The sequence below is a fragment of the Moschus berezovskii genome, chromosome 25, assembly GCF_049115385.1.
Source record: "Moschus berezovskii isolate FMDL1 chromosome 25, NW_MosBer_1.0, whole genome shotgun sequence".
Lineage (NCBI taxonomy): Eukaryota > Metazoa > Chordata > Mammalia > Artiodactyla > Moschidae > Moschus > Moschus berezovskii.
This window is the reverse complement of record NC_142484.1, coordinates 22,337,512-22,350,115: the sequence shown is the minus strand read 5'-3', so window position 1 is coordinate 22,350,115 and position 12,604 is coordinate 22,337,512. Positions and strand designations below refer to the sequence as shown.

The 12,604-nt window shown below is 40.8% G+C and overlaps 2 protein-coding genes across 2 annotated transcripts; both read left to right on the top strand.

Annotated features, from left to right (window-relative positions):
• Nucleotides 1-5,982: 5,982 nt before the first annotated feature.
• Nucleotides 5,983-6,927, top strand: LOC129548996 (olfactory receptor 8B3-like). The gene has a single exon (XM_055415996.2). The coding sequence runs from the start codon at nt 5,998-6,000 to the stop codon at nt 6,925-6,927; it is 930 nt and encodes a 309-aa protein (XP_055271971.2). The 5' UTR covers nt 5,983-5,997.
• A 3,534-nt stretch (nt 6,928-10,461) lies between these two features.
• On the top strand, nt 10,462-11,453 carry LOC129548995 (olfactory receptor 8B3-like). Its single transcript, XM_055415995.2, has one exon. It carries the CDS (start codon nt 10,492-10,494, stop codon nt 11,422-11,424), a length of 933 nt encoding a protein of 310 aa, XP_055271970.2. The 5' UTR covers nt 10,462-10,491; the 3' UTR covers nt 11,425-11,453.
• Nucleotides 11,454-12,604: the final 1,151 nt, after the last annotated feature.

The following is a 12,604-nucleotide window of genomic DNA, read 5'->3' as shown; positions in this document are numbered from 1 at the left end:
TTCCAGTCATCCGCAGGGTAAATGGAACAGAAATTCATAACTGGTCCATAGTTATCAATCCTTCAATCAATCAATGACATAATATTGCAAGCCTAGCAATTTCTTACATTCTGAGAGTTAATCTGTATTTCTGCCTGTGGGTTACCTACAAAAAGAGAAACAGATTGTGATAGCAACCAGAATACCAGTAATAACAGATGATATTGAGCACCAATTACTTGTTTGGAAATTTACAGCTAGTATCTCCTCTCTCATCTGCCCTTAAAGACAGGTAGTGCTGTGCTTATGTTGCAGATAAGGAAAGGATGACTGAAGTTTGTTACTGCTGCTGCTGCTGCTAAGTCACTTCAGTCGTGTCCGACTCTGTGTGACCCCACAGACGGCAGCCCACCAGGCTCCCCCGTCCCTGGGATTCTCCAGGCAAGAACACTGGAGTGGGTTGCCATTTCCTTCTCCAATGTGTGAAAGTGAAGTCGCTCAGTCGTGTGTCCAACCCTTAGCGACCCCACGGACTGCAGCCTACCAGGCTCCTCCATCCATGGGATTTTCTAGGCAAGAGTACTGGAGTGGCTTGCCAGTGCCTTCTCCGGACTGAAGTTTAAGGAACTCTTTTATGATCCTTCAGCGTGAGAGGCATGATTTCATGCCAAATCTCTGGTTCCAGTACACACACTACTGGACCTATTTCACTGAAGCCAGGGACCACATGAGTACTGTGTACTGGAGCCAGAGATTTGGCATGAAATTGTGCCTCTCATTCTGAGTTATTACTGGTATTCTGGTTGCTATCACAATCTGTTTCTCTTTTTGTAGAAATGGAGAACCTATTGGTCATGGTAGCCAAAGGTTTAGAGAAGAATAGGATAGGAAGAAAGTGGGTGTGGCTATGAAAGAAAAAATGGGTGTGATGGTTGGATGGCATCACTGACTCAATGGACATGAGTTTGAGTGAACTCCGGGAGTTGGTGATGGACAGGGAGGCCTGGAGTGCTGTGATTCATGGGATTGTAAAGAGTCGGATACGACTGAGCGACTGATGAGAGAAAAAGTGTGTCTCAAAGGGAACATGAAGAAGCCTTGTGGCAATGGTAGAAACAGCATTTTGACTGAATCAATGTCAATTACATAGTTGTGATATTTTAAAAAATTAGTAGCAGTCATCCGTATAAAATTAGTTTCTGATAACTTGCTTTGTTTTGCTTAAAAATTATAATATAACCTCAATTATACATTTACTTTTGAGAATATATTAGTTAATGATTCTGGGTGATTGTAGCTTGTAGCTTAGTGTTACATAATCTTGCCAATTAAAAATCCATTTAGCTAAAATACATCTTTATGTGTTATGAATCTTTAGGTATAGTATAAATTTTTTATTACCATTGACTTTGACAAGTTAGAACATATTGGGGTTGAGATACTTAAAAAGGAGTCAAGAACGAATAAACTGAATGTATAATTTTTATGAATATTTCCACTCTTTTCTGAGTTTTTCTTCTGCTTGTAGTAACACCATAGTTTATCCAAACATCTAGGCTACTATTTTGGGGAATTTTTTTGTCTTCTATCATCTTTGTGAGAAGTCCTGATGAATCTTTCCTTGGAATATATCTCAGTGAGAGGGTGACAATTTGAGAGTTACACCTGAATTAGGCTAAACTGATGGTTATGGAGAGAGAAGAAAGGGAATGAGAATTTTGCTGTGTAAGGATAAGCTCAGAATTGCTCTATATTAATTTCATGTTTGCTTATATTTATAGTGGCAAAGATGAAAGAATGATTTTTCAACTTTAGTTTAGGACCCTGGCATATAATTCTTCTTGCAATGTGATTTGATATACTATAAAATTAGAGGAAGTATTTTTGTCTATTGTATTGCCTAAATAAGATTTTTTAACTTTCCATAGAAAACACATTTTAATAAAATTCCAAGTTCTTTATCATTGCTGAGGTCAAGGAATGTCTACCTTGTGGGATAGAGTTCAACTTTGGCTTGAGGAATTTTTGGTCCCCTAGTAATTGTGAAGGGTCTGTGAAAAATGATTGGGACTCATTTTAGTGATGATCGGGTTTAAAAGATTATCCTAAGTATAATACTCACAATTTGGGGAATTCCCCAAGTATTCTTCTACCCTCTGCTCTTTTTCTCTTTACTTTCTCTTATTGAGTTTATCTGACCCCATGGCTTTAATCTCTACGGAAACAATCCTCAAACCTTCTCATGTTCTGACTTTTCTTCTTACTTTTAGCCTATGTCGTTCAGCCGCTAAGTCATGTCGGACTCTTTACCACCCCATGGACTGCAGCACACCAGGCTTCCCTGTGTTGAACTATCTCCCGGAGTTTGCGCAAACTCATGTCCATTGAGTCGATGATGCCCTCCAACAAAGCACTTTAGCCTTAATTAGGCATTTGCCCAATTGTACACTTTTACTTGGATGTCCCCTGGTGGCTCAGCTGGTAAGGAATCCGCCTGCAATGCGGGAGACCTGGGTTCTATTCCTGGGTTGGGAAGATCCCCTGGAGAAGGGAAAGGCTACCCACTCCAGTAGTCTGGCCCAGAGAATTGCATGGACATGTTAGTCCATCTGAAAGAGATGGGAATACTGGACCACCTGACCTGCCTCTTGAGAAATCTGTATGCAGGTCAGGAAACAACAGTTAGAACTGGTCATGGAACAACAGACTAGATCCAAATAGGGAAAGGAGTATGTCAAGGCTGTATATTGTCACCCTGCTTATCTAACTTATATGCAGAGTACATCACGAGAAACGCTGGGCTGGATGAAGCACAAGCTGAAATTAAGATTGCCGGGAGAAATATCAATAACGTCAGATAGGCAGATGACACCACCCTTATGGCAGAAAGTGAGGAAGAGCTAAAGAGTCTCTTGATGAAAGTGAAAGAGGAGAGTGAAAAAGTTGGGTTAAAACTCAACATTAAGAAAACTAAGATCATGGCATCTGGTCCCATCACTTCATGGGAAATAGATGGAGAAACAGTGGAAACACTGGCAGAATTTATTTTTTTGGCTCCAATGTCACTGCAGATGGTGACTGCAGCCATGAAATAAAAAGACGCTTACTCCTTGGAAGAAAAGTTATGACCAACCTAGACAGCATATTAAAAAGCAGAGCCATTACTTTGCCAACAAAGTTCAATATATTCAAGGCTATGGTTTTTCCAGTAGTCATGTATGGATGTGAGACTTGTACTGTAAAGAAAGCTGAAAACAGAAGAATTGATGCTTTTGAACTGTGGTGTTGGAGAAACCTCTTGAGAGTCCCTTGGACTGCAAGGAGATCCAACCAGTCCATCCTAAAGGAGATCAGTTCTGGGTGTTCATTGGAAGGACTGATGTTGAAGCTGAAATTCCAGTACTTTGGCCACCTGATGCGAAGAGCTGACTCATTTGAAAGGACCGTGATGCTGGGAAAGATTGAAGGCAGGAGGAGAAGGGGACAACAGAGGATGAGATGGTTGGATGGCATCACCGACTCAATGGACATGAGTTTGAGTAAACTCTGGGAGTTGGTGATGGACAGGGAGGCCTGACGGGGCAGTCCATGGGGTTGCAGAGAGCTGGACATGACTGAGTGGCTTTCACCCACTTGGATGTCTTGCTAGAAGCTCAAGCCCACCATGTTTGAAACAAAATGTATAATTTTTTATGAATGTTTTCACTCTTTTCTGAGTTGTCTTCTGTTTGTAGTAACACCATAGTATATCCAAACACCTAGCCTAGTATCTTTGGAAATTTTTTGTCTATTTCTATTCCCTTTGTGAGAAGTCCTGATGAATCTTCCCTTGCAACATCTCTCTCACTTGTTTGTTTTTTAGAATTTTTCACAGTAGCACTATTAACTCAGGGCATTTAAAATCATATATTGACTAAGGATGTGAGAGTTGGACTATAAAGAAAACTGAGCGCTGAAGAATTGATGCTTTTGAAATGTGATTTTGGAGAAGACTCTCGAGAGTCCCTTGGACTGCAAGGAGATCCAACCAGTTCATCCTAAAGGAAATCAGTCCTGGGTGTTCATTGGAAGGACTGATGTTGAAGCTGAAACTGCAATATTTTGGCCACCTGATGTGAAGAGCTGATTCATTTGAAAAGACCCTGATGTTGGGAAAGATTGAAGGCAGGAGGAGAAGGGGATGACAGAGGATGAGATGGGTGGAGGGCATCACCGGCTTGATGGACATGAGTTTGAGTGAACTCTGGGAGCTGGTGATGGACAGGGACACCTGGCGTGCTGCGATTCATGGGGTCACAAAGAGTCAGACATGACTGAGTGACTGAACTGAAGTGATTGACAGTTGTAATAACCTCCTATCATTGACCTGCCTCCAGTCTTTCTTACTCTAGTCTGTCCTGCCAGTGCCCACATTATTACTCTAAGTAGGCATTTTGATTATTTCAAACCTGTGTCAAAAAAGAAATGATTTTGAATTGTTCCTAATAATCTCCCTATGAGCTGACCTTGATTTGAGCATTTGGAGGCTTCCTGTACTGATCCAAATCTGCCTTCTGATCTGAGTCTATGTTGCAGACTCCCGAGAAGAGGCCCTGGGGCCTCTGTTAGAGCCGTGGAAGTCGTCTGTGTGACATTCAGGGAGGACAGAAACTTGTATTTTCTCTGAGTTCAGTAACTTTTATCTACAGGCTTATAGATGGCCACTAAGAGTTTACCCGTGACCTTCACATACCTCACTGGTGTTCGTCCAGTCCTGCTCTCAGGTCTATAATGAAAATCACGGATACTATATAAGCCTTTACCCATGGGGCAGTACTTCTGTTGTGGTATCTGGTCTTGGTCCCTAGGGAAATGAGGAAAAGAGATTCTCATTCACTCATTTTTCATTAAATGAATATTTATTTAATACCTACTGGATATGTGTGGTTTTACTCTAAGTTGCTACAAAAACAGTACTGAACAAAACAGACAAAATCTCTGCCCTTATGGAACTTAGGTTCAAATGCATGTGAATGTATGTGTTTGTGTTGTGAGAAGACATACCAAACAAACAAATAAGTGACTAGTGTTTCTTAAGAGCTGTGGATGCAGGAAAAGTCACTGCTTTTCTATTTGACGATGTGCCCCATTTGGCAACAAACCAAAATGTATGCAAAATGGGTTGCTTCCAATACACACTGTTATTCTAGTGAACTTGGCTTAACTGCAGAGTGGGTAATTTCTCTTCCTTACAAATCATGATCTCTGGGGAAAACACAATGAAAACCTAAGACTTCTTGGTTTTAATCAGGTCCCTAGGATTTCCCAATCCACAATAACCCCTGGGACATATTAGCAGATGGCTCCCTGGGCACCAGCAGATGCTATTTCCAACCCCAGTATGGAGAGGACACTCTGGCAGAGCCACCATCAGAAATCATGACCTGTAACTCATGTCACCTTAGAGCCTGGTGTACTGAGGTCTGTGCTCTGACTCTCTCAGTCCAAAATGCACTCAAAAGAAAAACAATAGCAAAGAAGAAGAATCTCTGTTCTGGGCTGTTCATCTCTAAAATTCATCAGAACCACTTGAGAATAAGGAAGCAGAGGTAGTAAGTCCCAACACTGAAGTCTCCATACAGAAGGGTGAGTGTTGAATTTTATCTGTCCAGTTACTCATCTTCCAAACCTCATCTGTTAAGGACTCCCTGAAATGACAGCTTTCTCTCTGCTGAGATGACCACTGATCATTGGGTGGGCCTGGTAAACTGTCAGAGCAGAAGTGGAGCAGAGATGCTGTTGTTCAGGGTCACTGAATCTTATCCCTGTAGAACTTGCCTGATAGTGTTTTTAATACACATCTTTAAAAATTCCCTCAGCCTTTATACAAAGGAGAAAAAAAAAGACACAGAGGGGTGGGCTGTGGTTCCTTCTTGCATTCTGGGTCTGTCTCATTAGAGTGGGATTGGGTGGAGAGAGCGGGGTACTCATTTTAACGTTACCCTCTGTCTTGTTCCCACAGGTATGTCCTAGGGAAGAATGGCCCCAAGGAACAAATCTTCAGTGACTGAGTTTATCCTGCTGGGTTTAACACAGCAGCCAGAACTCCAGTTGCCTCTCTTTTTCATTTTCTTAGCTATTTATGTGGTCACTGTGGTGGGGAATATTGGCTTGATTATTCTTATTGGTCTCAACCCTCACCTGCACACTCCCATGTACTACTTTCTCTTCAACCTTTCCTTCATTGATCTCTGCTACTCCTCTGTCATTACCCCTAAAATGCTGATGAGTTTTGTAAGCCAGAACATCATCTCTTATGCAGAGTGCATGACTCAGCTCTGCTTCTTCTCCTTCTTTGTTATTGATGAGTGCTTTATTTTGACATCAATGGCCTATGACCGATACGCGGCCATCTGTAAGCCCCTGCTCTACAAGGTCTCCATGTCCCATCAGGTCTGCCTCATGCTGACGGTGGGTGTATACGCGATGGGGCTTGTGGGTGCTGTGGCCAATACTGGGTGCATGCTGCGACTCTCCTTCTGTGATGGAAACATCATCAATCACTACATGTGTGACATTCCTCCTCTCCTCCAGCTCTCCTGCACAAGCACCTCCATCAGTGAGCTGGTGGTTTTCATTGTGGTGGGTGTCAATGTCGTAGTGCCCAGTGTCACCATCTCCGTTTCTTACACCTTGATCCTTTTGAACATCCTTCGCATCCGTTCTGCAGAGGGCAGGTCCAAAGCCTTCAGTACCTGCAGCTCCCACATAATCGTGGTTTCTCTTTTCTTTGGATCAGCAGCATTCATGTATCTCAAGCCTTTTCCTGCTCGGTCTCTGGATGAAGATAAAGTGTCCACAGTTTTTTACACCATTGTGGGGCCAATGGTGAATCCTTTCATCTACAGTTTGAGGAACAAAGATGTCCAAGTTGCAATGAGTAAGACTATTAGGAAAAGGGTGTTCTGAATAGAAATTGTGTTAGCTGTTGATGTCAGATTTTAGTAACAGCACACAATGTATGATGCTATGGAGAAAAGAGAAAAGAATTAAAATAAAAAAGCAGATGATTTAAATAAAAAGAGAAGCAAAGTTTTTTTTTTATGAAAACCACTTTATAAGAAAAGACAGTATAAAGAAGAGGAGAATCAGCCATTCATCCTTTCATAGAAAGTAGGAAAGTATTGGGTTGGACAAAAAATTGTCCAACCCTATAATTCATTCTGTCATGCTCCAGCTAATTTTCAGAAATTACAAGGTTTTAAGTAGAAACACGTGAATGGTGATGAATCCAGAAACAGAAAGGTTGTGAGATTTTTGACTAAGGTATGTCCAGAACTCCTGTGAAGCTTTGTCATTTGGACTTTGTGGACTTGAGATTCAGTAAGTTACTCATTTATTTATTAAACCTCTATTGAAAGTGCTGGAGAGGATTTTGTCTGGTAGATCCCTTTGTTTCTCAGAATAGAAGGCTAGGAAAATGGTTCTCTCACCATTGTCTCTGTCTTCTCAATTTAGTCTTAAGAAAACATGGTAAAGGGAGATTGTCATTTGATCTCGGTTCCTAAGGACAAAAAGACTAAGATAACCATTTACAGCAGTCAGGAGTGAAAAAGGTAATGTTTTATTTGATGTAAAATATATCTATTCTGCATATGGTAATGTGCATATTTCCATGTTTCTCTCAATATATCCCACCCTCCCCTTTCCCTACCATGTCAACAAGTCTGTTCTTGTGTCTGCATCTCCACTACTGCCCTGAAAGGAGGTTCATCAGTACCATCTTTCTAGATTCCATATGGTGTGTTAATGCACAATATTTGTCTTTCTCTTTCTAACTTACTTCACTCTGTATAACAGGCTCTAGGTTCATCCACTTCATTAAGACTGACTCAAATGCATTCTTTTTTTTATAGCTGAGTAATATTATTCTATTGTATATATATGTACCACTATTTCTGTATCCATTCATCTGTTGATAGACATCTAGGTTACTTCCATGTCCTAGCTATTGTAAAAAGTGCTGTCACAAACATTGAGGTACATATGTCTCAGTTAGATTTTCAAAGGGTATATGCCCAGTATTCATAGTTACTTATATTTTTACTACAATGTTGCCATATAGTTTTATTACAATGATTCAGGTGTCCTAGGGTAACTGAAGGTCACTGAAACTTTTAAAGAAGGAAGGGAGAGTTGTGTGCTTCCAGAACTTATCCTCCATTTGTGTATATGGCCAAATAAGAGGGAGTATGTCAGAAAAGCTAGAATTGTTACTGGAATCATTACATTTCAGTCTATAGTTCAATAAAAACCTCAAAAGTACCTGAACTTGCGTGGTGGCTGAGGGAAAAGGACGGAAGTCAGTGTGGCTGTTGACCCTAGCGCTGAGCATGTGGGAAATGTGAGAAACACTCAGAAGGCTTTCACCAGAGAATGATGTAACTTACAGAGTTATTTATGCAGTGCCTACTGTGTGAGTGAAAGTTGCTCAGTCGTGTCCGACTCTTTGTGACCCCCATGGACTACACAGTCCATGGAATTCTCCAGGCCAGAATACCGGAGTGGGTAGCCATTCCCTTCTCCAGGGGATCTTCCCAACCCAGGGATCGAACCCAGGTCTCCCGCATTGCAGGAGGATTCTTTACAAGCTGAGTCAAAAGGGAAATCCCTGCACTATTCACAGAACTACAAGAGAATTGGTAAATAAGACAGAAGAGATGTTAGTCCTCATTTATAATTTATAGGCAGACACAGGAATTAAAGAGAAAAATGGTGAGTGTTATGATGGAGGACTTAGAGAAAGTTTGGAGAACATACATGAAGACAGCTGGCATTATCTGACTGTATACTACATGCCAGGTACTGTTCTAACCATTTTTTTTTGTATTTTTTTTCCATTTAAACATCAAGATAACCCAGTGAAGGAGATGCTATTATTATCATCAATATTTTAGGAATTATGAACCTGAGGCATGGAGAGTTAATCGCTGTGTCCAAGTTAGTAAGCATGGGGATAGGCCTCAAACTCATACCCTCTCACTCTATAGCCCCCGCTCTTTTCTACTATGAGAAATAATTGATGACCTCAGTTAATGAAATAATACACTTGAGGATCCAGCTGGAACCTTAGGTAGATATTTCCAGTATGTGTTTAAAATGTAAAAAATTTAGTAGGGAGAAAGGCATTTAGCATTTTCTTTTTGAGATAGTCCATGAGAGAAAAGTGAAGTGAATTACTAGAGGCTTTGTAAAATTTCAAGTAAGGATATGAAGAAACCCATAGGTAGACTCTGGAAAATTTCCTGTTAGGATCTGGGAAGACACAGAGAAAGAACCTGTACAATAGATTTTTTTAAAGTGATGAAGTAGCAAGATGGGAGCTTCCTTTTGCCTCTGCCTTGGGGGATGTACAATCCCTGGAGTGATGTGTAAACTGGATTAAAATATTGAGTCCCTAAGGACCTAGATAGAGAACACGGTAAATGTAACTCCCTTACTTCATTTTTAGATATAGAATCTATTCCTTGGGGAGAGACTGAGCAAGCTTCCACCCTGTTTATAACCAAGTGCGCTACATCATTAAACTCACAGACCGTCTTCCGTTTATTATCAAGTGGCAAATCTGATAACGATGCTGTGAAATTTTCCTTGCTGAGCTGAGTGAGAAGACTCAAAGTCATAATTAGAAATTAATATTTGTAGTTGAGAAACATTTCCAGGGCATGTCTGAAATTAAGTCTGGGCTGCTCAGACTTTTCATTTTAGAATCAAATGAACCAGAGCCTCAGACCTGACACTGCTGTTCCAGGACAAACACCTAGGGAGAACTCTAAGGTTTCTGGCCACATAAGTGTGAGTTTCTGAATTCTGTTGTTATCAGATCTGCCACTTTCCTGTCTCCCCCTCTCCCCACGATTTTGTGAAGTCATGATATTCAAAGGAAACTCTTAGGAGACTATATTGAAGGGGATCAGAGAGTGTTCAGAGGTTAGGAGGTGCAGAAGTAAGTTTCTTTTCTGTGGACAGACTCTCCGTCTTCTACTTGGGCAATAACTTAACCTCCTCTAGCCTTCGGTCCCTTAGTCTTTGGTTAGAGACAATCTTCTTGGTTCCAACTCACACCAGATCTCATCTGCACCAGAAGCCATCACCATGTAGCTGGGGTCTCTGCCTACAATTTTACTGATGAGGAGAAGGCTCAAGTGAATGAAGAAAAGGTGAAGTGAGAGAAGGACTTTCTAACTTGATCCCTCTCTCTTATCCCTTCGTCTTTCCAGCAGGCGTGTACCCGTATGGCAGCATTGCCTTGTCTCTGTAGGCTGTTTGTGATGCTCTTTGCTTTATTTAGCTTATCAAGACTCTAGGAGGGGAAAGCCCACGGAGAAGGCAGATTCTATGGGCCCAGGTTGGCATAGTCTCAGACATGCTCAGTATGTACATTCTCTTGTAGGATGAGATATTGTCAGAAGGACTGAGCTGTTCCCCAGTGTAAATCTTCTCTCCTGTGTCCACAGATTTTCTTAGGGAGGAATGGCTCCTGGGAATGGGTCTTTCGTGACTGCATTCATCCTGGTGGGGTTAACAGACCAACTGGATCTCCAAGTTCCCTTGTTTTTCCTGTTTCTATTAATGTATATGGTCACTGTGATGGGAAATTTGAGCCTGATAATCCTAATTGGGATAAATTCACATCTACACACCCCCATGTACTTTTTCCTCTTTAACTTGTCCTTCACAGACCTCTGTTATTCTTCAGTATTTACACCCAAAATGCTGATAGATTTCTTATCGAAGGAGAATATTATCTCTTACATGGGGTGCATGACTCAGTTCCACTTCTTCTGTTTTTTTGTCGTTTCTGAATGCTATGTGCTGACATCAATGGCCTATGATCGCTATGTGGCCATCTGTAACCCACTATTATATAATACTGTCATGTCTCCTAAAGTGTGTTCCAGCCTTATGCTTGGTTCCTACTTGATGGCATTTTCTGGTGCCATGGCTCACACTGGATGCATGCTGAGACTGACATTCTGTGACGCAAACTCCATCAACCATTATTTCTGTGACATCCACCCTCTGCTCCAGCTCTCCTGCACAAGTACCTACGTCATTGAGCTAGTAGTTTTCATCATGGCGGGCATCAACATCACTGTGCCCAGTCTCACCATCTTTGTCTCTTATGGACTCATCCTGTCCAGCATCCTCCACATCAAGTCCACGGAGGGCAGGTCCAGAGCCTTCAGCACCTGCAGTTCCCACATCATTGCTGTTTCTCTGTTCTTTGGATCTGGGGCATTTGTGTATCTCAAATCATCTTCTACTGGATCTTTGGATGAGGGAAAAATCTCTTCTATCTTTTATACCAACGTGGTTCCAATGATGAATCCCTTAATTTACAGTCTGAGGAACAAAGATGTTAAAAATGCTCTGAGAAAAACACTGAGGAGAAGAAAGTATTGATTAGAATCAGTTTCTATGTCCAGGTCATAGGATGGGAGAGATTTTGTGTGTTTATTTACAATATTTGTAGTGGCAGCCTTTTTAACTTATTTATTTCTCATCATAGGGAAGGAAATTTAGTCTTCTCTCAAGTTGTTTCCAGTTTCTTAGAGTAGATCATCTTTCTTTTATTACTACTTTAGCAATATCCTTTCCCTTTTTTCATGTTTCCCATTTAAGAATAACATAAGGAAATAAACTAACCTATTTTTTTTTGCCACCCAGCATGGGTTTTGGGTCTTAGTTCCCCAATCAGGGATTGAACCCCTGCCCCCTGCAGTGGAAGAGCAGAGTCCTAACCGCTGGACCGTCAGAGAATTCCCTTCTATTTATTTTTCCTATTGTCCATTATGGATTTTTTTTTTTAACTTGGAAAAAGATGAATGTTTCTGCTAATGATCAATAAAGTAACACTAGTGTGACTTTAAAGTCCTTAAAGTCATTGATTTTGAATGTTCAATAAAGTAACACTTTGTGCATTGGGGGTTTTCTTAAATGCCACTTATGCCACTGGAAGCATGAATCAGACAATCTGTCCTATATTTTTCTTTCTCCCTATAGTGGTCAGGTGTATGATTTCTCCAAATGTCATTGTTTCACCCTTATAGGAGATTCCATAAAAACTATCAAAGATACTCCAGTTTGCAGCTGTAAACACTGCATTAAGCTACTTATGAGATTTCATATTACAAAATATGATATTTCATATTTATTTTCTATATTCAAAGCAGCACATCAGATTTTCAATATATATTATTTATTTCATGAATACAATGCTGAATACTGAAACTCAGAGAAGTGTAATGATTTACTTAAAGTCATACAATTTCTTTGTGAAAAAAATCTAGAATAAACTATTAGCCTTCTGCTTTCAAATGTAATACTCTTTCCAGTATACTTTCTGTTTACTTAATTTTATTTTTATTTTAGTAAACATAAGGTAAGGCTTCCCTAGTGGCTCAGACAGTAAAGAATTCACCTGCAATGCAGGAGACCTGGGTTCGATTCCTGGATTGGGAAGATTCCCTGGAGGAGGGCATGGCAACCCACTCCAGTATTCTTGCCTGGAGAATCCCCATGAACAGAGGAGCCTGGCGGACTACAGTCCATGGGGGTCACAAAGAGTTGGACATGACTGAGC

Coding starts and splice junctions, on each gene's coding strand:
- LOC129548996 (XM_055415996.2), top strand. CDS start 5,998: ATGGCCCCAAGGAACAAATCTTCAGTGACTGAGTTTATCCTGCTGGGT.
- LOC129548995 (XM_055415995.2), top strand. CDS start 10,492: ATGGCTCCTGGGAATGGGTCTTTCGTGACTGCATTCATCCTGGTGGGG.